This window comes from Lissotriton helveticus, chromosome 5_1, assembly GCF_964261635.1.
Source record: "Lissotriton helveticus chromosome 5_1, aLisHel1.1, whole genome shotgun sequence".
Lineage (NCBI taxonomy): Eukaryota > Metazoa > Chordata > Amphibia > Caudata > Salamandridae > Lissotriton > Lissotriton helveticus.
This window is the reverse complement of record NC_136065.1, coordinates 1,431,043,859-1,431,068,959: the sequence shown is the minus strand read 5'-3', so window position 1 is coordinate 1,431,068,959 and position 25,101 is coordinate 1,431,043,859. Positions and strand designations below refer to the sequence as shown.

Here is a 25,101-nt window from a genome sequence, read left to right as displayed (position 1 = left end):
GCTTTACAGGAGGTTTCTACACTGACGTGACAAAAGGGCCGACTAGATACTGTAATTCCCACAAAGGATGACAAATTATGAAACTAGGAGGATTTGACCACCTGCAAATGACTGCTTGGTTGGGATCCAAGCAGCCATCCTCCCAAGATAGTAGGCTGTTTAATGTCGTAGTTTATGTAAAGCGTTACAAATATAAAATTAAAAGGAAATCATAGTTTAGTTTATGAAATGATCTTCAGACAAAAAGTCACGAGTTCCATTAAGTTTAATATATAGGAATGTACATAAAAATAATACTCTTGGAATATCTCATCAACATTTTAAAATTTTGGGAAACGAAATCGTGTTTTTCCCCAGCTTTGCTATTAATCAATAGAAACGTGGGACACTTCAAGATGGCGACTTGGTTCAAACGAAGCTTTCCTTAGAGAACCTGTGTTGCTTCCCATGCACACCTTAGGGGCGTGTGTCGGATTAGTCCCATCTCTTTGTCTGTACTTCCCTGGAGCTGGGAGGGGACGGTGGAACGCTCCGATACCGATTTTGCTGCGGCTGAATCTTTTACTTTTCCGCGGCCCCCTTCCACCGTGGGGTGGGCAGGCTGTGATGGTGGAGTAAAATTAAGTACGAACCGGACCTTTTTTGCTTTGCGGCGTTCAGAGCTAAGATGGCGGTTGTTCCCCGTGCTCCTCTCTTTCTGCTGCTTTTTCTGTTGCCCCTAAGTACTCCTGTCTGTCCGCCCCCCTGCTCCTGTGGGCCCCAGCACATCGACTGCAGTCGGAGCAAACTCTCTCGTCTTCCGGGAGCCATCCCTACGGACTCTACCATCCTGTAAGTAATTTATAGAAGGGGCACAATTGTTCTGCTATTAAGTGACATCGGTTTGTTGGGGGACAGGAGGGGAGGGATTCATCGTGTTTTATTTCTTTATTTTCGGATGGGGAGGCGTTGTGTGTTGTGTAATGGAAACGTTCACTGTAATAAAGACTGATGGTCCTTTTGAAAGTTGGAAGTAAATGAAGTTTAATCCAAAGATTCACCCACAATTCCCAAGCGTCCAGTCGACCCGGATTAAAGAATACGAAAGATACAATCTTAACATTCTACTACATTTACCAATGTGGCTCTTTGCTTACTTTGAGAGATGGTCTCTAATTTTTGCAAACCAATGGAGTGATTAAATTAGATTTTACAGGGTGGGGGAATTGGAAATGTGCCCTGGGGCAAATTCTTGAGATTTATGGGTGCCATGCCATGTTTGTTGGCTTTGACTTATCCTTTGAGTCATTCTCTCTTGTACTATCACTCTGGGCCAAGCTGCCTTTCTCCACATATCTTTATTTGTCCATGCTAGTCGCTGTATACAGCATCCTGTGTGGTATGCTGTAGGGTATGGGATTTGCACCTCTGTAATTTAAGGGCATCCTGGCACTCCTGCCCTATTGTCTTTGCAGTGCTGTGTGATTGTGGCAGACGGGTGATTCTGATTGGCGATCATTCCCCACTAACAGTGATTCTAGGCATGCCACCACACCTAGTGTACACTTCACAGATCAGACATAAGTTGTCCACTAGTGCTTAAAAAGTTCAGAGCGTGAGGGTGAATATACTTTGACCGACTCTAGGGAATACGCACCAGTTCACAAAATACGATCTGTTTTCATCAGTTAACATATTATATCGTTTATTTTTATTCAGTTATCGTTATGTTGTGCTACCTTTTAACTATATTGCAATTTTGATATTTCTTTCGTATACTCTGTGGTTTGGAGGGAAAAAGTGAACATCCACTCCATTGTACGGTTTATGCTCACGATTTGGATAGTTATATTGTTTTCATAATACGTTTGCAAGTACAAGGTTGACGACAGCACATACTTCTAAATGCTCAATCTGTCCATCCTTAAATTATTGAATCTTGCCTAGTGAACATGGCAGTGTTAAGGAAATCGGAACTGTATTAACTGTGGATCACTGACTGCATCAATAGTCAGGAAATAATTGTTTTGAATCATCTAAAATGTAGAAGTATTAGTGCTGCTCTGAAAGTCAAACGCGAACACAAAAAATATATATATATATATCTATTTTGTGAAGTATTAGTCTCGCATAACACGGCATCACTGAAACCCTAAATTAATGGAAGGTGCCATACCATCTGACAGCAGAGATAGTAATTTGTACTCGCATTGACTATAAAGCACCAAAAATAGTTTGTGATATACTTGTTGAACCTAGGACTTAAGTCTTAAGGCCATGTCTTAAGTTTTTCATGTGCTTGACCTACTTTTTGAAAACCAGTGCTCTTTTATTTTGGTTTGTAAACTATAGTGCTCGCTCAGTAACTTTTTTTTTTTTTACATAAATTAAAATCTTACTACTTTACTAGCATATCACCCAACTTTAAAACATTTTTCCTGTGTGTGTATGTGTATATATATAATATGCAAAAAAGAAGCAGAGAACTCTGGGTAGTTCCCAAGTTTAGGTGGAAAGCAGCTCCTTTATAGAGCACCCTCAAAACCAGCGACACTCTAAATTTACTCACCTCACATGTCTGCTTTTCTATCAAAGTTTGTAAGCATAGGATAAAGGGACAACGTCTTTTTTATATACACTAAAAAAATAGATGTTAAAGGGACAATACAGTTAGGTGAAAATGTCAGTTAAAGCATAACATTTTGAACACAACCACTGAAATTCACCAGTTATAGTTCTCTCAAGTAACAATGACTTGTGCCCTAAAGTAACTATAACTCGCGCAGTGTTGTCGTGAAAGATGTCATTTTAAATGTTGGAATCATGTTATCAGTGATGCAATATGTGAGGTTATAAGCAGTGCTTGGCGAGGGTGCTAGATTTTTTTTTTTGCAGATTTAAATGGCGCAAGCTCGACTTGAAGGTATTGGAGTGCTTTACATGGGCACTAGTTATGTGTTACACATTCATTCTTTTTTGTTAGGGCTCGCCTGCTGATGCGCATGCGCATAGCTGGCCAAGCTCTATAGTGGCTTATCCAGAGTTTAACCACCGGCGATTCCACTGGCGATTCCATGCAGTGCATATGCTTTTTAGGTCATTGCGCAAGCGCAAGCCCTAAAAAGCGCGTGCACAATGCCACCAGCCTCCTCCCTGCCAGCCTCACCACATCAAAGGCAGCCCAGCCTCCCCTCCAATAAGCTTCTCAGCGTGCGCTCTGCATTTCTCCTCCCAGCGCCGGCCGTACTTTCAGTTTCACCTGAACTGCTCGCACCCACCCTCTTGCCTTATTCCAGAGCTCCAAGCAGATGAGGACAGCGAATGCCTCTTAATGTGTTTTACATCAAAGGCTGACGGGAGTTCTGACAGTCCGCATGTCCGTCTTGTTCTATTTCTTATTTCACCCGGCCGTCTCTCCAGGGCAAAGACGCTGCCTCAGAGCCCTGTCAGGGCTGCAGCTGCTCGGCATGGTGTGCCCGTGCAGACTCAACCCACCATACCCCGAGCTCTGGCTTTTCAAGCTAGTTTGCAGGAGGAACTCGCTTCTTGGTCTCCCTCTCCCCATCTCCCCCTCTGCCTGCTCTCCTCTCTCTCTCCCTCCCCTCTCTCTCCCCTCCGTCCTTCGCTCTCGTCCTCCCCCTCTCTTCTTCCCCTCCCTCTCTCCCTCTACCCTCTCTCCTTTTCCCTCTCTCCCTTCCCCTCACTTCCCTCTCTCCCTTCCCCTCACTTCCCTCTCTCCCTTCCCCTCACTTCCCTCTCTCCCTTTCCCTCTCTCCCTTTCCCTCTCTTCCCTCTCCTCTCTCCCCGTCTCCGTCTCTCTCTCCTCTCTCCCCCTCTCTCTCTCCCCCTCTCTCCCTCTCTTTACCCTCTCCCTGCTCTCCTTTTTCTCCATCTCCCTATCTCACCCTCTGCCTGCTCTCCTCTCGCTCCCCTCTCTCGCTCCCCTCTCTCTCCCCTCCGTCCTTCGCTCTCGTCCTCCCCCTCTTATTCCCCTCCCTCTCTCCCTCTACCCTCTCTCTCCTTTTCCCTCTCTCCTTTTCCCTTTCTCCCTTTCCCTCACTTCCCTCTCTCCCTTTCCCTCACTTCCCTCTCTCCCTTTCCCTCACTTCCCTCTCTCCCTTTCCCTCTCTTCCCTCTCCTCTCTCCCCGTCTCCGTCTCTCTCTCCTCTCTCCCCCTCTCTCTCTCCTCTCTCCTCTCTCCATCTCTTTACCCTCTCCCTGCTCTCCTTTTTCTCCCTCTTCTCCCTCTCCCCATCTCCCCCTCTGCCTGCTCTCCTTTCTCTCTCCCTCCCCTCTCTCTCCCCTCCGTCCTTCGCTCTCGTCCTCCTCCTCTCTTCTTCCCCTCCCTCTCCCCCTCTGCCTGCTCTCCTTTTCCTTCTCTCCCTTTCCCTCACTTCCCTCTCTCCCTTTCCCTCTCTTCCCTCTCCTCTCTCCCCGTCTCTCTCCCCGTCCCTGCTCTCCTTTTTTCACTCTCCCCATCTCCCACTCGGCACCACCACAGCACCACTCAGCACCACCACAGCACCACCACAGCACCACCACAGCACCACTCAGCAGCACCACAGCACCACTCAGCAGCACCACAGCATCACTCAGCAGCACCACAGCATCACTCAGCAGCACCACAGCATCACTCAGCAGCACCACAGCATCACTCGGCACCACCACAGCATCACTCGGCACCACCACAGCATCACTCGGCACCACTCGGCACCACCACAGCATCACTCAGCACCACCCCAGCACCACCCCAGCACCACCCCAGCACCACCCCAGCACCACCCCAGCACCACTCAGCACCACCCCAGCACCACTCAGCACCACTCAGCACCACCCCAGCACCACTCAGCACCACCCCAGCATCACTCAGCGCCACCCCAGCATCACTCAGCGCCACCCCAGCATCACTCAGCGCCACCCCAGCATCACTCAGCGCCACCCCAGCATCACTCAGCGCCACCCCAGCATCACTCAGCGCCACCCCAGCATCACTCAGCGCCACCCCAGCATCACTCAGCGCCACCCCAGCATCACTCAGCGCCACCCCAGCATCACTCAGCGCCACCCCAGCATCACTCAGCGCCACCCCAGCATCACTCAGCGCCACCCCAGCATCACTCAGCGCCACCCCAGCATCACTCAGCGCCACCCCAGCATCACTCAGCGCCACCCCAGCATCACTCAGCGCCACCCCAGCATCACTCAGCGCCACCCCAGCATCACTCAGCGCCACCCCAGCATCACTCAGCGCCACCCCAGCATCACTCAGCGCCACCCCAGCATCACTCAGCGCCACCCCAGCATCACTCAGCGCCACCCCAGCATCACTCAGCGCCACCCCAGCATCACTCAGCGCCACCCCTGCATCACTCAGCGCCACCCCTGCATCACTCAGCGCCACCCCTGCATCACTCAGCGAAACCACAGCATCACTGGTTCAAATATGTACTTTCAATGTTTCAAGCTGCTTTCAAGCTTTATTACAAATCACAAAAAGATGTTAATATTTCACTTCTGTTCTTGGATTTTCGTCACAATAAAAAACACTTAACATAATCTTCCCAAAAGTTATTTACAAAAGTTTAAGCTATTGCCATTACAAATTAAATAAATTATTTAAGTATTAATTATTTAAAAAAATTAAAAGCAATTGTTATTTGTAATATCAATACATCTAAGTCCCGTAAATATAAAACATGTTGCATTACAAATGCTATAGGTGTCACATTTGCGAAAGTTATAACTATTGGCATTGTAAATGACAAAGCTATTAATTTAGCTATTTTAAAAAATAACACATAAATAATAAAAATTTCATTTATAAGACCAATAGCTCAAACTTTCCTAATGCGAGCCCTATTGCATTTCCAATGCTTGTTTGTTTTGGGATGCACAGGGAGATTGTGGTTTGCACAGGATGCTGAGCAGAGGCGCAAACTTGGTTTCTCAGCTCCAAAATTGCTCGGTCTGGCCGTGAGGCCACCTCCTCTGCCGGTTATAGTTACTTTTGACCACAAGTTATAGATACTTGAGATAACTAGAACCGGTTGATTTCAGTGGTTTTGTTAATTTAAAAAGGCATGTTTTAGCTAACATTTTAACACATAACGTAATTTCAAGAAGACTCTTACATTTCAACCTTTGTTTATTCCTAGTGAATTAAAAACTAGTTTTTTTTGCGTAAAGTTAGATGTTTATCGCCATTTGTGGCATGTGGTTGGGCATAGGGCCATGTCTTTGGCTATGCTTTTTGTGCGGTTGAGCACAGACCGGGTCAGGCCCAATGCCTCTCACTGGCACCCAACCACCCCCTGCGCATGCGGACATGCCCTGCACCCTATCTCCCACAGCCTTCGAGTGTGCGCAGCTGTGGTTGGGTGCAGGACCTGTTGCCAAGCCTTGCTCCCAACTCCTTGCTGAGACCCAACCCCCCCTGTGCGCAGCACCATGTGGAGTTGGGAACAGGGCCTGCACCAAACCCCACAAACTGACTGTGATGTTACAATTAAGTAAGGCAGACATACTGACTTTATCACAATCAAGGGGGGCGCCTGTACACCCCAAACCGCTGGCACAGCCACAATTGCAATTTGCATATTTTTTTTCTTTCAATTTTGCTTCTTTTTTAACTCAGTGCATACTCAATTTTTATCACTCTTCACCACTTTTCAAGCTTTCATGCAAGCAAAAGCAATTTTCATAGGCTTCTCATGTTCAAAACGGGCAATCCGAGCCTCAAATTCAGAACACGTACAAGTGCTGTATTCTTCAAAAGCTGTTCAATGTATCCCAATGCATTTCAAGCCGAATATGGCCCTTCGTCAGGGGAAACTGAAATTAACAATAATATACATTTAGAATCATTTCATGTGCGTGACAATACACTCATTTCAATGTTGGTAGCTTGTTAATAATCATGCTGATATTGCCTTAATTGACACATGCTGTTTAATGGGATCATTATGTTTGGGGGGCCATGGGTAAACAACAGTATTTTCTACGACATACTTAGAACATTGAACTCTTCAATGTGCCTTTGTTACTCCCATTGTCTTCAATCTGGAGATACAAAACTTTACTTAAACCACACTACCCACCTTACTCCCTAAACACTCCTCACTCCACTTTCCTTTCCCGCTTCTGTTTTTTAACTTCCCCACCTCGGTAGTGTTTTATATCAGATCTTACTCTCCCCTCTATGCGCATCTAAAAACTGTGCAGCGTTCCCCATCCTCCTTACTAATCTCTGCTACCGCTCGTACCTGCTAATGAACCGCCATCTGTTCCTCTCCATGTTGAAATCTTTCCGTGCACATTTTCACATCTCACGTTTTTAACTTCCCCACCTCGGTAGTGTTTTAAATCAGATCTTACTCTCGCCGCCTTCTCTCCCCTCTATGCGCATCTAAAAACTTATACTGACTTTGCCAAATTATCCCAAAATAAAAAAATTAAAAGTGAGCCTATTGGCTTTATCAAAGGGTGAGCATATGAACATATATAAAGCAGATCTATAATCATTATTCCAAAATCACCATTAGCGTTAAAAAGTGTAATCAAGTTTTATTAAAAAAGAAAGAAAATCAACATTTCAGATTCTTTTTTTTTAATTGTTTTTTTACATTTTCAGCCCTCAAAATAGTCATAAAAACAACCACAAGGGGGCACTGCACACAAGGTGGAAAGCATTGAACTTCAGCTAGGAGTTATTTGCCTGTGAATGCTAGTTCCTTCTACACGTTGTAGGGTTTCATCACTTCGGTTAAAATAGAAAAATTTATTGACATCTTTGGGATGTTCTCATTACCAACTTTATCAAATTAAGTTATCAAATTAAATTATCTTATTAAAACCAACTTATGTTTTTGTATTTGGCTTCTTCATACCACAACCCATAGCACATATCAGTGTTCGTTTTACAGGGGTGTGGAATTTAATAAAATATCTACTTGTCCATGGGGCAGGTTGCTTCATAAATCTACTTGTCCTGTAACAAAATCCACTTGCCCACTTGGTGCCATGTACTGCAGCGACAAATTATGGGCGCAATCTCATTATATAAAAGAGTTCTGATATAGCCTCCTTGATTATGCCAGGGCTCATACCATAGTAGTGTTTGAATACTTGCAATCCCCTTATGTTGCCACGTTTCCGCAGATCTACATACTGGGGCTGAAGGTAGTGATAAGCAATAGTTCCAGGGTCAGAGTGCCCTTTTGAGTCGGTGCAAACCTACTAACTTGCATGTTTTGAGGGTATCAAAAACTATTTTCTAATATATTCCCAGACATTGAAATGTTGGTAATTTACTCCTGACAATGGTAGACGTAAACCTACTTCCAGGGTTAGGAAAAAAGTGGTTGGAGGGAAAGTGCAACTTGCAAACACTCAGATTTTTGCATGAGCAAATCTACACATGCATATTTGCCCATACAAAAATGCAGTTCACAAATATTTTCTAGGAGTACTATTTATTGTCCTACTTCTGTAAATTCTTAGGAATTCACGAAAGCCGCATAACTACCCTTCATGCAAGGACATGTACCTTGGGTGCACTTTTGAGATTTGTTTTAATAATTGGGCCCCTAAAATGGTCTGGCGTTGACTGTGACCTTCTGTGTTTCTTAAAGTTCTGTTTTGGCTGGCTTCACTGTGAGTTGACAGCATTCGGTTCTTTCACAAGGAGCATATCGACACACAAAGTATTTTTGTTCATTGCCAGTTACTACTGTGGCAGTGTGTTCTTTTTGAGACCAAAAACAATTGTTGCTTTTGCCAATGTTTGTTATAATGGTGAGGGCCTAGCAGCTCACACCCCAATAAGGTTTTACAAATACCATGCATCAACAAGTCACACATTGACATAACTAAACAAGCACTGGCGTTGCCAATAGGTCTCGCATTAGGAAAGTTTAACCTATTGGTATTGTAAATGACATAAACTTTCCTAATGCGAGACCTATTGGCAACGCCAGTGCTTGTTTTTCCTGCGATGTTACTTGTATTCAGGAGGCAGCTCTCTAAATAGGACTCCTCGGCTCCGTGTCAGTAGCGAGTTTTTTTTTCCTGCGATTGTCTATAGTAGGCAATTGATTATTCATCTATTTTGTGTACATGAGTGTTTAATACTTATCAGTGACTAAATTCTTCAGATAAAGCCACTGTTTTACTTTTTACGTTGGTGTGCACTGCTCGGTTTTATATTGTTGGTCCTCTAAAGCGCGAGACATGCGTGCAGCCCGGCCTGTTAAGCAAGATGCACCCTTTGAAGTCACGGCCTGCGGCCGTGAATAAGTGAGGGCGCGGGGCGGGGCAGCGGAAGCCTTTGATGAGGCAAATGCTGCTGGTAAAGCTGGCTGGGGAGGGGGAAAGTTTATGGCCCAAAAGCGCGTGCCTGTGGCCACGTGAACTCGATGAAAACCGCACGAAAAAAGCGGTGGTTTCACGAGAATTTCGAGCACTTGAATTCTCGCCATTTCCCATTCCTTCGGAATGGAAAAGGCGAGACCTAAAAACTGACCACTAATTTCAGACCCACTGGCTTTGCCAATGCTTACCCCCCCCCCCCCCACCCATAATCATATTGAAACTGGTTACACTGAACTTCCATTATGAATATTTTTGGGAAACACTAGCATGCATCAACACGTTACTAAATGATGATGCAAAGAAAGGGTACCTGAAACTTTACAGTAGTTTAGCTAAATGTTTTTTTTCCTGCTTTCATTTTTATTATGAACATTTTATTTTGAAAGCAAAGAATCAATTGTGATTTCAGGCTTTTGCAAATATTTGCATCAAATCAGAGAGCATTTCGGGGGCATTATACATAGCTTTATTTTGCTAAACTTTGAAAACGTGTGCAAACATTTTTGTACTGGAACCACTGTCAGCAGTGTAGTCGGAGTTTACAACTTTTAATTAGAGCGCTCACCCTAATAATAAAGGCTTTAAATTAATGAACCATAAATACAAGTTTGCACGGTAGTAACATATGGGCAAAAATATTACCTTAACTGCAGATAGTCTCCTTCCCTGATCCATAATGTAGTACTGCAAACTGGCAGCCAAAGGGTTTGTGCTGCAGGGGGTTGGGCCTACTTGTCCCAAGGACAAAATGAACATTAAAACTTATTGCCCTAACCCCAAACAACATGTCCTGGGCGTCGGGCTATAGGAATTCCACATCCCTGGTTTTACTAGCACACGAGTGTAGTGCCACTCAAAAATAATTTTGTTAAGAATATGAATAAGACCTGGCTTGGTAGTTCGGGCTGGACTGTTCCCATAAGGAACAGGGTCAAGACTGATTTGCATATGGCTGGGTCCAAACTGGGGTGGTGTGGTGAGCAAAAGAATGATGGATTATACCCAGATCCTTGTGACTGGGGGTGATTGTTTGCATTCTCCAGCATTTTGTCCATCAATTATTGCTTTTGCTTAAGAACATGAATGAAGGCACTTGACTTAACCAGTAACTGCCGGTATCAATATATACTTTGTGGTCTTCTATGGTAATCAAGACATTTGTTGTAATTTGGTGTGCTTATTCTATAGAAAACAAGTACAGTTCATTAGATTAGCAAAGTTTTGTATGTAGATTCTGTTGATGCCACACAGTTTAAAGGACATTTAAAGCAATGTGAATGACTTGAGAGGGGCATCTAATAAAGTTTTGATGGGTGCAGCCTTGTTAAAGATTTTAAGCTGTTGCTTCTGACTCACAAGGACCATCTAGTAATTTCTTGAGTTAATTTAGCTATGTGAAAGACCAGACCGATTTGGCTTTGCCAGTATTTGTTCTTATCTGGATTTATTGCATCTCCATATTATTACCTCATTTTTTAAGCGGTCCTCTCTTGATCTAAGCACTTTGAAAGATAAGCGCTTGGAGATATTCTTTTAAATGTCTTCTCCCTCAGGTCAGAATGTCATACCATGCAAAATGTTCTAGAACATCACTTCCATGTTATATTGTTTAATGTTGTCACATTTTATATCCCTGTTTTCATGCAAAAATGGTGTAACTAGTCAACTAAACAATATTTCTTTAATTGATGTTAAGAACATGAAGGTCTGAGTGTGCTCTCCTGTGATTTAATCTGTGACCTATATATTGAGTGTATATCTTCGGTATGGAAGATCAATATACATAAATATCTCACCATCATTAGCTGTTGTCAGCCAATTATGGTTGAGATATAGACATTAAAATCCCTTGAGGTATCTGAAGTCTACTATTTTAATGGGTGCATATATTATTTGGGACTCTATGCTATTTGCACGAAAGCAGTGTCTTTTGTTATGATTTTTTCATTTCCCACATTTTTAATAGTATCTAGAACTTATAACAAAGGTTCAAAATACTTCTTATTTTAAAATCATCTGGACCAAACCTGAAATTAAGCCATTTAGTGTACACAAGAGCTGAGTTGTTGGGGAGAGTCAATAACAATATTCAAGTACATTTACAAACGGTTTTAAGATACGATTTAAAGGCTTATAAATGCTTGTGGCATTGAATGCCCTTTGAACTCGCTTTGTGACACAAACGTTATTGTACCATAAGCAGCACACTGAGGGTTTTCTGTTTAGAAATGGAAGGAATTGAAGGGTATAAGAGTTCAAGAATTCAGAGATAAGAAAAAGACAGTGAGAGTGAAAGGGTCTGGAACGGTTTGCATCAGATGGTGGAAATCAGTTATTAGTCTTCCATGAAGGTATTTTCAGTGTGTCTTGATGAGTATATAAGTAGTGATTTGCTTAATCAGATACATTGTGTTAATTATGGAGAATGTTCTTTTGAAGATAGGGGTCAATTGAGTCCCACAGATTGTTGGGACGAGAGTGTAATTTGTGGAGGCATGTGAGCTCTGCACTTCTAATGAAGCATAACTATGCCTACCAAGTGTAAAAGGATATGTTCGAGGCACTTTTCCATTCTGAAAGGATCAGCTTTGCTCTCTTAACAAGCATGAGGTCAATGAGTAAAAGATATGCTGAATTAAGAGGCGGAATGTTCATGCCTGCAAAGATGTCAAATTAAGCTATTGTGGTCAGTGTTAAAATGTATGCTAAAGACCTTTTGTGTCCGGCTTTGTAATTTGGAGCCAAAAGCGAAGAACCTAGTTACGGTTAACATAGTCGTTAAATTGCCTGCTTTTAGCTCGCAATTTTAGCTGAGCTTAGAATCAGTGAGTCCTAGTATATGAAGTTTCCCAGGGGTTCAGAAAGTGTTGTGTACAATTCACAACATCGTTTGTACATGTGCTGGTGTGATGTTGACTTGAATGGAGAGCTCCAAATATTTGCTCTTGAAGTTGAAGGTATGTTGTGTCCTGAGTACTCTGAAAGGTATTCCCTTGTGGTGATACATTTGTAGATGAGATGTGGTTGGAGTGTGTAGTTAAACTGTATACCCAGGGTTGTGGAATTTAATAAAATATCTACCTGTCAATGGAACAGTTTGCTCCCTAACATAGGGTTTAAATACTAGCAATACCCTTATTTTGGCGCCTTTCTGTAGATCTGTATGCTGGGGCTGGAAGTAGAGGTAAGCAGTTGTTCCCTCATGGATAGAATGCCCTTTTGAGTCTGAGCAAACCTACTAACTTGTATGTTTTAATGTGTTTGTTTTCTTCAGCTCATCTTCAATCTTTTCTAATACAGAGGAAGGCTGGACATCTACTCCCGATAAGGGCGGAAGTAAAACCTCTTCTCTTCCGGGGGGGGGGGGGGGGGGGCAGTGGTTGGTGGGAAAGTGAACTTGTTTGCGCTCAACAGATTTTTGCATAAGCAAATCTACATGTGCAGATTTGCTCGTACTAAAATGTCATTCACAAATATTTTCTGGGAGTACAATTTCCTGATCTACTTTTGTATATTCTTATGAATTCATGAAAGCCATAAATCTGCAATAATGCAAGGACTTATACCCTGGATGCCCTTTTTTTGACTTTCTTTAAGAATTGGGCCTTGATTTAGGTCTAGCGTTTACCAAAACCTCTTGTTTTTATTAAAATTCTAACCCTCTCTGACTACCGGCTGGTTTCACTGTGAGTGATAGCATTCTGCTTTTTCATAAGGAGTATTTCAGCATGCAAACTACTTTTGTTCTGTACTAGGACCTACTGTGGCAATGATTTTTTTTTTTTAGACCAAAAATATTTTTTGCTTTTGCCAATGTTTGTTATAATGATGAGGGCCCGGCGGCTCCTGCAACAGTTAAGTTGTACAAAAACCATGTCAAAACAAGGCATGCATTGACAAAACCAAACGGCTGACCACCAATGTCATACCCGTTGGCTTTGTCAATGCTTGATTATATTTTGTTGAAACTGGTTACACTGATTTTCCATTATAAGTTTTTTTTTTTTTTTGGAAATACTAGCATACATTAACACATTTTACTAAATGATGCTTCAAGGAAATGGTACCTAAAATGTCACAGTGGCTTGGCAAAACTTTTTTTGATACTTCCTTTTTTTTGTGATGAATATTTTATTTTGAAAGCAAAGAATCCTCAATCTTGCTTTCAAGCTTTTGCATATATTTACATCTATTCAGAGAGCATCCTGAAAACATTATTTTTGTAGCTTCATATTGTTCCACTATGCAAATGTGTGCACACATTTATATACGGGAACCACTGTTAGTAGAGCAGTCTGAACCTACAGCATTTCCTTAAAATGCTCACCCCTAATAATACCAGATTTGTATTAATTAACCATACATTCAAGTTTGAACAGCATTAACCTATGGACGCAAATATTACCTTAACGGCAGACAATACCCTTTCCTGATATATGATGTGGTACTGTAATCCGGCAGCCAAAGGGTTTGTGCTGCAGGGGGTTGGTCTACGTGTCTCGAGGACAAAATAGGCATGAAAACTTGTTGTCCATAACCTCAAACAATATGTCCTGTGCATCAGGCTATAGGAATTCCACACCCCTGATATCTTTGAAGTCACGTGGCCTATTTTTGAGTGTGTCCCTAGCAGGAAAGCTAGGACTGGCAGATGAATGCTGCCTTTATTTCGGAGAACAGCTTTACATTTTAGAAATGTATATAAGCCCAAATTAGAGAGTTTGTAATTGTTTTATTTCTAAGAATCGTTTGGGTTTACCATTGGTACCTAGGTCACTGATAAGGTTGCCAACTCTAGAAGCAAAGTTTTCCCCAAAATGCAATAATCTTGATGAGCTTTTTATGCCAGAGAGAACCCTATTTGGATTTTGGAAATTTTAGTAGTTTTGGTTTAATTTGTCCAGTGTGTCAAATATGTTGCTGATAATGGCGTTATAATGTCAATTTTAAGAGGGTTGACATTAGGTAATGTAAACTTTGCTCCCAAGGCAAGTGGGCCAAGTAGATCCGTTTCAACAGGGAATCCAGACTGGAGCCTTATGTGTAGCCTTCGGAAACCACCACGACCCTTGTCTGACCGGAAACACTATTTGATATGCTAATAAATCTGGGAATTTCTCACTGCCATCATTTTTGTTCAGTCTTAGTTTGCTCCATGATATTTTTATTTTTATTTTTCTAAAGGAAGTTTACTATCATTTTGTCAAAGCTCGGTGTGAATTTTATTGGTAGCATACCGGTTGGAAATCTAGTCGGGGGCATAACCAGAATTGTAATACTTTCCAACCTGCTTTGCCTTCATATACGTTTTGGGGAGCACTGTCTCAATAAGCCTTTGACTTTGGCTGTTTTTTTCCATTTATTTTAATTGTAATTGCATTTTATATAGCGCTTACTACCTTGACAAGGCGTTCAAGCAATTTACACCTGACCAAATGCTGCTCCATAACCCAAGGTTTGTGGTTAGTCTAGTGGTTATTGGGATTAGTTTTGTGCTCGCAAGGAGACCATTGCATGCATTATTCCAGTGCCTTAGATATGGATTAAATTAGTAGTTGTTAGATGTGATCATTAGTGGGGTCGAGGTATGTGGGTTCATGCAGATAGTCAGTGGGTTATTAGATGAGATAGAGGAAAATAAGTATCTCCAGGTTGCAGAGATTAATGCCAACATGCACATGGGTTAGAGTTGACTTTACTCTCAGAGAGGAGGCTTCAAGAGGTTGGTATTAAGGAAAGGGTTATTCAAAGAAGTAGTAGAGCCAACAATAAGAAGTTTTAAGTCCATTTCAAAATCTTCACTTTAGGAACAAAGAGTAGACTTTGGTGGTAGAATGCAATCTTTGGATGCAAAGCTGGAGAGAGAATCATCATTATTTGCATGTGAGTTAGTACTCTTAACTATTTATTCATAGGCCCTAGAAACAAGCGAACCGTCTGTCTGCTGCGAGACTACTGATAGACAATGTCTGATGCAAAGACCGCTGATCTGCTCCCGGGTTGGAAGTGTAACGTAACTGCTCCCGGGTTGGAAGTGTAACGTAACATCTGGATGCATATATAGGAAAATATGGAGAGCTTTAGGCTGCTCTTGAATAAAACGGTAAACACATTGACCTGTTTTCATCCAGATCCCTTCCAAACCAAGTGCCCAGATATTTTAGACCAATATTTTGCCAATTTTAGACCTGTGTCTTATATAAAGGAGGAGCAGTGTACACTTAGGGGACTTACTTACGTTTTGTCCCTACTGAGGGAATATCTTGACATCTCTGAGTATTTTAGGATCACTTCCATGATGTGAGGAAATGCTCTTGTCCTCTTCCTTAAATAACAGCATACCATTGGCATAGACCACCACCTTTTGTACGCTTGATTTATCAGTTCTGCTAGTAACATGTTTGAAGTTGTATCATAACAGGCAGCTGTTAATTCGTACCATGGCTTTTGTTTTGAGTAAAGAGCTAGATTCATGCTAATAAAATCTTCAAGGCCGTATTTATGCAGAATGCCTATCAGAAAAGTCCATGAGACCCTGTAAATGACCTTCTGCATTTGGACCTACAACTGAAGCGAGACAATTTAATAATTGAACTTTTTCCAAAACATAACTGAATCCTTATGGTATTAAAAGCCATCCTACCTCTAAGAAAATCTGATGCTGCAGGATAATTAAGATGGGTAAGAATTTTGTCAGTCTCATAGCGAGCGCCTTTCCATATGTATGATTTACAATCTATATTTAACAATTATGCCAATTGGTAGTTTTTAATATCTAATTAGTCGTTACAATTCAGTTATCGTTAATGGCTGAGCCATATATGATACCTGTTTTGGTGAGAATAGATTGTGAAGTGGCTTGAAGAGAGATTATGCATAACCTTTGTAAACTTTGCTGGTTAGACTGTCTGGGCCTCTGGCTTTCTTATTTTTATCCGTTTGATTGTCTTTAGAACGTCTGCCTTGGATAGTTGTTTAGTCAGACATTCTTTGTTCTTTGTCCAGAGTAGGGAATGAGAGCTTTCCTAGGTAGGCTTCAAAATATTTAATATTAATATCATTTTTCAGGGTCAAACTATTTTCATTGATCTCTTTAAATGCACCTAAAAATCTTGATGTCACCTTTAATCCGTTTTAGGTCTTGGATGCGTCAATTCATGGTTGCATGGATGTGTTCTTCAAGGAGCTTGGAGCCCACCCATTGTCTACGATTCGTGGGCTTAATTTTCACTTATTTGCTGCAGTTTAATTGGGCAGTGCAAACAAGCTTAATTCCTCTTTTGGCTAGAGCACGGGCCAAGATATGATTGCTTCATCTCGATTAGGGTCAAGCCAATTCTTTTTTTTAATTCAGATTAATGCAAAAGTCCATAAGAGCATAAAAGCAGAGAACACAACACAAATTTACATATGTGAACATAGTAAATAAACATGGTCTTCCTGGGGTAGACTTTATCAGGGCAAGAAGAGCTAAAGTCCTATGTGCAAAGATGTGGAAATAACAGGATCAGGGCCATTGGTAATTTAAGTAAAGGTATTCTGTATGTAAGATATATATATATATATATATATATATATATATATATATATATATATATATATATAATGAAGTACTATCAATAAATTCATAAAAAATATTTGACAAATATTATAAGGTAAAATAATTCAGCTCATAACTGTCGAATAAATCCCTTTTGGCGATGAAATATCGACCTTTTACCATTCAGCAGTTCATTTAACACAGGAGTGATGGTAGAACAAACCCTAGTTTAGTGTTCCTCATAATGTATCCCTTCTAAGTGGCTGAGTGATTTCTGCCTCCTAACTGCGGTCAGAATTGTACAATAGGTATGGGCATCTGTCAGATTGAATACGAATTTAAATCCCTCCTGATAATATAACAATCTCTTTAATATATTATAGCGGGTGCAATACATGTAATCTGATACCTTTATGAAATTTACAGAACATAAAATGAATGGTCAGTTGTCTGGCTTTCCCATCGCATGGGCACTTTGGTAACTTTGCTGACCATGCCTCTGAGTTAGGGAATGCTTGTTGTAGTGTTTAACCTCATGTTGACGTAGGTAGTTGGCGCGCGCTGGCCTGCAGAAGGGAAGCAACGTAGGGAAACAGCGGTCAGGCAAGAGATTTCATTTGTCCTTCGGGATATACTAACTGCTTTCAATTTTCAGACTCATGTAACTGCCACAACGGGGATGGGGCGGGTAGCAAAGTTCCCCTTTGATCTCATCTCCCTATCCTTTTAGGGGTGTTGTAAACAGGCTATATTGCCCGCCCAATGTATGTACTGTGACTAGTTGGCCTTATGGTGGTTGCTTCACGAAGGCATTTGTGAAATGTAAAATAACCGGGGCTAGATCCTTGGTATCTGAAAGAACGCTTCCATCAGGACAAGCTGCGACACGCTCTGTGGTGGGGGAGGGGTGAGCAAGACAGAGAGGCGGAGCGAGGCACGTGCCCTTGGCCGAGCAAGAGGAAAACCAGATGGTGCCTCTGCTAAATAATTGTATTTATTTTGTAACTTAAAACAATGTAATGTTTTCAGTGGGAAAAAAACAGTTTGAGTGCATAATTGTTGCCCCCAGATATATCTGCTTGTACTGGGTATTGTAAATTATAGTAATGATAGCTGTTTACCCAGGTGGCACAGTAACTTAAAGCAACGTAATGTTTTTTTTTTTTTTAAACCACTGTTTACGCGTTTAATACTTGCCCCTAGATATATTTGCCTGTACTGGGCATTGAAAATTACAGTAGTGATAGCAGTTTATCCAGGTAGCACACTGCACAGGACCATTCTTAAAGGACAGTGTATCCTTCAGCTGGCTCGCATTGTGCTGTCTGATGCTAGCAGTGTCTACGATGGTGAAAATAAAAACACCCTCTCACTTCTATCACCTTACACAGAGATGTTGCGAGGCTGGTCTCCTGTTTGCTGTTAAATTAAAGCGCGGCGAGAGGAGGCCCGCATTGTGCTGTCCGGTGGTAGCAGAGTCTACCATAATGAAAAAATAAAAACACCCTATGACTTCTGTCACCGTACACAGAGTATCACCGTACATAGAAAAGTTGCGACGCTTGGAGTCTACGACGGTGAAATAAAAAAACCCTGTGACTTCTACCACCGCCACAGAGATGTTGCGAGGCTCATCGCCTGTTTGCTGTTTATTTAAAGCATGGCGGGAGGAGGCCTGCATTCTGCTGTCCGTAAGCACGGTGGGAGGAGGCCCACATTCTGCTGTCCGTTGGTAACAGTATACGATGGTGAAAATAAACAAGCTAAACACACAAGCAAAATGTGATTCTTGGGTGATAGGCCATGACTTCTTGATGTAAGTGGTTTCTGTGTACCACAAGTCTTCATGCACGGATTAACTGATTAGCTGCAGCAGGCACAAGTTAAGGCTGTATCACCAAAGAATGGCTTATAAAATGCTTTCTTGGAGGGTTAAGTGTGAGCGTTAACTAATTATTACTAAAGTATTTTGGCCCTATCTGTTGTGTGGGACTGAGTTGCTTTGCAGCATTCAAGCAATACCGTATTTATTTGTCAAAGGTAGTGATAGCTGCTGAGCAGATGGCTGACCCAAACAAGAGGGGATCCCAATTAGTTAAATGCTACAGCGCATGTGCGCCGGGAGCGCGCACCATTTGTCTGCCTGCGTGATCACTTTCGCGGCCGCTTTGATGTTAACATCAAATCGGCCGCGAAAGTGATCACGCAGGCTGACAAATGGTGCGCACGCCCGGCGCACATGCACTGTACCCGATCCGCCTGCTTTGAGAGCAATTTCAGAAGCCCCACTAAATATCTTGCAGAGCCATCGCTTACACGATAGCTAGGCGAGACCTAAAAACTTATAAGGTCCCAAAGGCGAGACCTATTGGCTATGCCAATGCTTTTTTCATATTTCCATAGAAAGGCTGGCTGCAAGGGGTGCTGTCCCACTTAGGACAGAATTTCAGTGAGTCTGGCTACGACTATCTGCTTGTCCGTCTGCATTTATGTCTACTGTAGGCATTAGTCTCTGTAGTCTGATCTCTTGAGGAGAGTTTTCGGAGTGAGCATGATTCATCATTGAGTGTAGTGTCAGCGAGGGGCCCAAGCGCCCATACTGAGAACTGGTCTCTGAAGTGAGAGTAGATACAGTACAGACTGAACACACAGTTCTTATCTAAAGTGTTGTATTTTAATGACTTTACAGCCTTTGTCTGTTTTTTCTCCCAAAATTTATGATTTTAACTCGTGTAAATGTGTAATCGACATCCCTTTCTAACTACAACTCTCTGTGACGTATATTATGGACCTTCGCCAACAATAAGTTGAAACTGGCTGGTGGAAGTTGTATTGAATTGTTATTTGTATCACGCTTTCCGTACCCCTTTGCGAGGCATAAAGCATTATAGATGTTCTGAGTCGGCTTGTTTTTAGGTTTCGCCTGGCGAAAAGCTGCGCAGTATGGATTTTCGTACCGCCTCTGTTTCCCATTGGCTAGCTCCATAAATGGACGCTAGCGATTGGGAAACCGAGGCGTCCGTCATTCTCCGAGGCGACTCGTGGGCGTTTATGAGAATTTTTCTCATCCGGCCCCTTTGGACACGTCAGTGCGGCGGTAGGCGGGGTTTACTTTTTTTTGTCTTTCCGTGTTGTTTTCGTCTTTTCAGGAGTGCCTTCAGCCGGATTGGTGTTGTTTTTATTTGCGTTCAGGTAAGATGCATTTTGTTTACATTTTTTTTATTGTTTGTTTCTCCACTTTGTGTGTCTCGTTGCTGCCCCGTGTTGTGAATGTTTTGCTTTGCACGGTATGCTCCTCATTCCTGTGTTTCTGTGCGCTCTCGCCCCCCTCAGCGCAATGCAAGAGCTTGTTCGAATGGCTCCTTTGCCTTTCCTCGCACTCCCGTTCCCCTCACTTCTTGCACACTTTTGCCCCCCATCCAAGAACTTTGCGTAACATTCTGTCAGGTACACTTCCAAAAGACTCCTTTGCTCACAACAGCCGTGTCTAGTCTGTGTGTGTAAACTTTAAATAAATAGATTAATGAACAGGCTCCCAGCGCAGCACAATACAATCCTGCAAATGAGGCAAGATTGTATTGTTTACAAGCTCAGTGTCCTTATGCTGGACCGCTCGAATTGCCTTTAGTCAAATGTCTCTTTTTATCCATGTCTCTTTTTGTGTGTTACTAGTGATGTTAATACAAATGTGGAGATGAATATAACTGCTTTTTACGTTAATGGGTGTTTTCTTGAGAAGGCCAAAGCTAGTTTCACTCTCTCCCTCCTTATCTCACCCCCTCCCTTCTTCTCCGCCAAGTCCTCCCCCTCCCCACTGTCTTTTTTGCGCGCCCCTTTCTCCACGTCAGACCTTATATATGCGTACACGTTTACATACCACTGCCTCCTATGTATATACATGCTCCTCATTCCTGTGTTTCTGTGCGCTCTCGCCCCCGCCCCCCTCCACGCAATGCCAGAGCTTGTTCGAATGGCTCCTTTGCCTTTCCTCGCACTTCCCCTCCCTTCTCATCAGCTTTAATCATGCTCCTTTGCTTGTACTTCCCTCTCTCTTATCCCCCACCCTTCTCATCACCTCTGCTGGCATTCTCCCCTCACTTCTTGCCCAGTTCTTGTCCCCCCTCCAAGAGCTTTGCGCTACATTCTGTCTAGTCCTGTCTGTATCCCTGTGTGTGCACGTTGCTCTTCTCAAAACTCGTATGTGTGCATGTCGCCTGACTTATCACCCATAGACTCCATGTACAGGCCCCTTTCTTCTAATTGCACGTCACACCCTATTACATGCGTACACGTTTACATACCAATGCCTCCTACGTATATACATGCTACTAATTCCTCTGTTTCTGCGCGCACTCGTCACCACGACATGCAATTTAATGAAGGACGCACAGCAGAAAGAGCATAATGTAGACACACAGAAACACCGTTTACATACTGGATTTATAAAACCACCAAAGCGCGTCCGTATCCTCCTTAGCTACCAGACCCCAGGCAGACACGATTCACGCTCTTAGATCAGCTTCTCTCGCAGAAGTCTGGCGCATTAATGCCAATTTGTGACGCTGTACAAAACAGCCAATAAGCTGACGTGCAGCTCGTGTTGGTGAAATATTTCAATAAAGCGCGCGGAGATGCCTTGGTTATTTTAGGCCATAGACTTCTTTACTGTTTGTGTGTAGGTGCTTTTAAGCTGCGCCATGTTTGATATTTAGAGTTTTGGTTTTCCGTTATAAATATGGGACAGTAAGTACTGGAATCACTTATAAAAAAAATGAATTTTTTAAACTGCGTTCGTCGATCTGCATACCTTTTGGATACATCAAAAATGTTGTTTTTTGCCCTCTTTAAAAGTATATGGAGAAAGTGGCTATCCTTGCACATCATGCCCCCTTAGCCTCACTTGAAGTTATTCAAATTGTTGGCATGTGTCTCTGGCATGGCTCCCTGTTAATTATGTCCTTCACGTTTGCGGTTCATTGTACAACTAAGTGTGTGTGAACTTATGAATGCATGGATTGATGAACAGGCTCTCAGCGCAGCACATTACAATCCTGCAAATGAGGCAGGATTCTATTGTTTACAAGCTCAGTGTGCATTTGCAGGTCCGCTCGCATGGCCTTTGGCCAAATGTCTCTTTTTATCCACATCTTTTCTTGTGTGTTACTAGTGATGTTAACACGGATATGTGGATGAATTTAACTGATTTTTACGTCAATGGGTGTGTCCTGACAAAGCCAAAAGGCCAAAGTCGTTTTGCTCTCTCCCTCCCTGTCTCACCCCCTCTCTTTTTCGCAAACAAGTCCTCCCCCACCCCCCTTGCCCTCCCCACTGTCTCTTTTGCGCGCACCTTTCGCATTTTTGCACGTCAGCCCTTATACATGCGTACACGTTCACATACCACTGCCTCCTACGTATATACATGCTTCTGATTCCTGTGTTTCTGTGCGGTCTCGCCCCCGCCCCCCTCCGCGCAATGCCAGAGCTTGTTCAAATGGCTCCTTTGCCCGCACTCCCCTCCCTTTTCATGTCCTTAAATCAGGCTCCTTTGCTTGTACTTCCCCCTCTCATATCCCCCGCCCTTCTCGTCATCCCTGCTGGCATTTCCCCCTCGCTTCTTGTCCAGTCCTTGCCCCCATTCCAGGAGCTTTGCGCTACATTCTGTCTGGAACAATTGGATGAATCCCATCTTCCTTGCTTTACTATTAAACACTACTATAGTTGGGGAATGTGGCTCTGGGTGTGTGTGTCTGTAGCTCTAGGTGTCTATGTGTGTGGCACTCTGTGTGTGTGTGTGTGTGTGTGTGTGTGTGTGTGTGTGTAGCTCTGAGTGTGTGTGTGTCTAGGGCTCTGAGTGTGTGTGTGTGTCTAGGGCTCTGACTGTGTGTGTGTGGCTCTGGGTGAGTGTGTGTGTAGCTCTGGGTGTGTGTGGCTCTCGTTGTGTGTGTGTGGCTACGAGTGTGTGTGTGGCTCTCGGTGTGTATGTGGATCTGTGTGTGTGTGTGTGGCTCTGGGTGTGTGTGTCTGTAGCTCTAGGTGTGTGTGTCTGTAGCTCTAGGTGGGTATGTGTGTGTGTGGCTCTAGGTGTGTGTGTGTAGCTCTGACTGTTTGTGTGGCTCTGGGTATGTGTGTGTAGCTATAAGTGTGTGTGTGACTCTCAGTGTGTATGTGGATCTATGTATGTGTATAGCTATAAGTGTGTGTGTAGCTCTGGGTTTATGTGTGTGTGTCTGTAGCTCTGTGTGTGTGTGTGTGTGTCTGTAGCTCAGGGTGTGTGTGTGTCTGTAGCTCTAGGTGTGTATGTGTGTGTGTGGCTCTAGGTGTGTGTGTGGCTCTATGTGTGTGTGTCTATAACTCTAAGTGTCTTTGTATGGCTGTGGCTCTGGGTGTGTGTGGCTCTGGGTGTGTGTGTGTGTATGTGGTGCTCTAGGTGTGTGTGTGTGTGTGTGTGTGGCTCTGGGTGTGTGTGTGGTACTAATTGTTGTCTGCTGAGCTTGTCTAGGTGTGTGTGTGTGTGTAACTCTGTGTGTGTGTGTCTATGGCTATAAGTGTCTTTGTATGGCTGTGGCTCTGGGTGTGTGTGTGTGTGGCTCTGGGCGTGTGTGTGTGGTACTAATTGCTGTCTGCTGAGCTTGTCCGTAGAGTACAATAGGTCTCACAGTTGCGAAAGATTAAGCTAATGACAATGTAAATAACAATAACATTTATTTATCTGTATTCAAAACTAAATCATAAATACAAATTTTAACATTTTCAATGCCAATAGCTCAAACTTTTTTCAAAGGCGAAACCATTGCATTGTAAATGCTTGTTATTAAAAGGTGAGCAAAGTAACTCGCTCATGTTACTTCTAACACATGTATATTTGACTCCATTATGTGAATAATGTCTGGAAGTTGGAATGCTGAATTGGATCCTTGTAGTTGCTATTGGTATCAGGTGTGCCATTTTATCACCTTTCATATAGCGCTTTGTATCGGTATTATGGCTCTGTAGCTCTTTCTTTAACTGGGCTCCTTTCATACAGAGTCTCAGAAGGCCATCAGTCGGTTATATATGTTTGGTATGGGGCGCTTAGAAGACAGATTTAGCACGTAAAGTTTAGAGGAGATTTGTGACTCCTAATGTCAGAGTAAAATGCCTTTCATGTAGGGCCTCACGGGAGTGTGGTGAAGGAGTTTGCCCTCTTGCTGCTTACCACGCAATTTACTTTGTAATTGCATTTGGCGAATGGCACGTCATTGTGATCCAAGCATCCCATGTCTGTATTTAATATTGGTCGTTGCATTTTTGTATTTTAGTTAATGCATAGCGCGATGATGACCCTCTTCAAGGGTGCCAGTGCACCTGACATAGCTGCGAAAGCAGACTAATACACCACACAAGAAATTTTCAGCCAGGTGAAGTGGCCGTTTAAATTACAGCTACAGGGGTGTCTCTTGCTTGTTATTGTCATGTATTTTGGGTAGATTCGGTTTCTGTCCTCGTATATTTAAGAGATCACTGTGTTAAATGGAACGAACTGAGATTAGCAAGTAGAAGTGAGCAGGAGCTGTATCCTACCCCTTTTTCTGTAATATAGATGAACTGCATTTTGTAATAATTTTTATATTTTCGGTACCTTCCTTTTTTGATGTTTTAGCACATCTCTTATGTATTACACAATGCCAGCATACTGGATGACAGTTGAAGCTGTGCCTCGCTGATGGGTCTACATAACACGGCTGTGCTATGGTGGGCTGTGTTGAGACACCCCGGTGTCCATCAGACGCCCCCTCCCTACACAGCTTCCAGACCATTCAGGTCACAAGGTGAGCACTGTGTGCTCGTGTCCACATTAGTCCTTGTAAATCTGCTGACACTTTGATTGCCCCTTGTTTTCTTTCCATCGAATGAGAGAGATCGCCTTTATAAATCACAGTCTGGAGGTTTAATTATACATTTTGGAATTAACAGCGCATAGTAATATAGCACAGCAGATACAAATCTAACCACCAAGAAAGACTAACATCTGTTCTTTTTAGGTCTCGGCTGGTGATAGCGTGAACTCGCTGCTCTCGGCATTCGAGAGATTCTTGAAATCAATACGGTTTTCGAAGGGGACTTGAAGACTCGCCCATCTTTTTAATTGGGTAGCGTCATCTTCCATGCAAAACGCTGGATTCTGATTGTAAAGCAGGCTTCTTAGTCCCTCCTTGTTGCCGCCTTGTCTCCTT

The 25,101-nt window shown here is 42.9% G+C and overlaps 1 protein-coding gene across 1 annotated transcript in view; it reads left to right on the top strand.

Moving 5' to 3' along the window:
• Positions 1-482: 482 nt before the first annotated feature.
• LRIG2 (leucine rich repeats and immunoglobulin like domains 2) overlaps positions 483-25,101 on the top strand; it is a 412,722-nt gene continuing 388,103 nt past the window's right edge. The window contains exon 1 of the mRNA XM_078644436.1: positions 483-831. Coding sequence (XP_078500562.1) covers positions 668-831 — 164 coding nt within the window. The 5' untranslated portion in view covers positions 483-667. The remainder of the gene's footprint in view (positions 832-25,101) is intronic.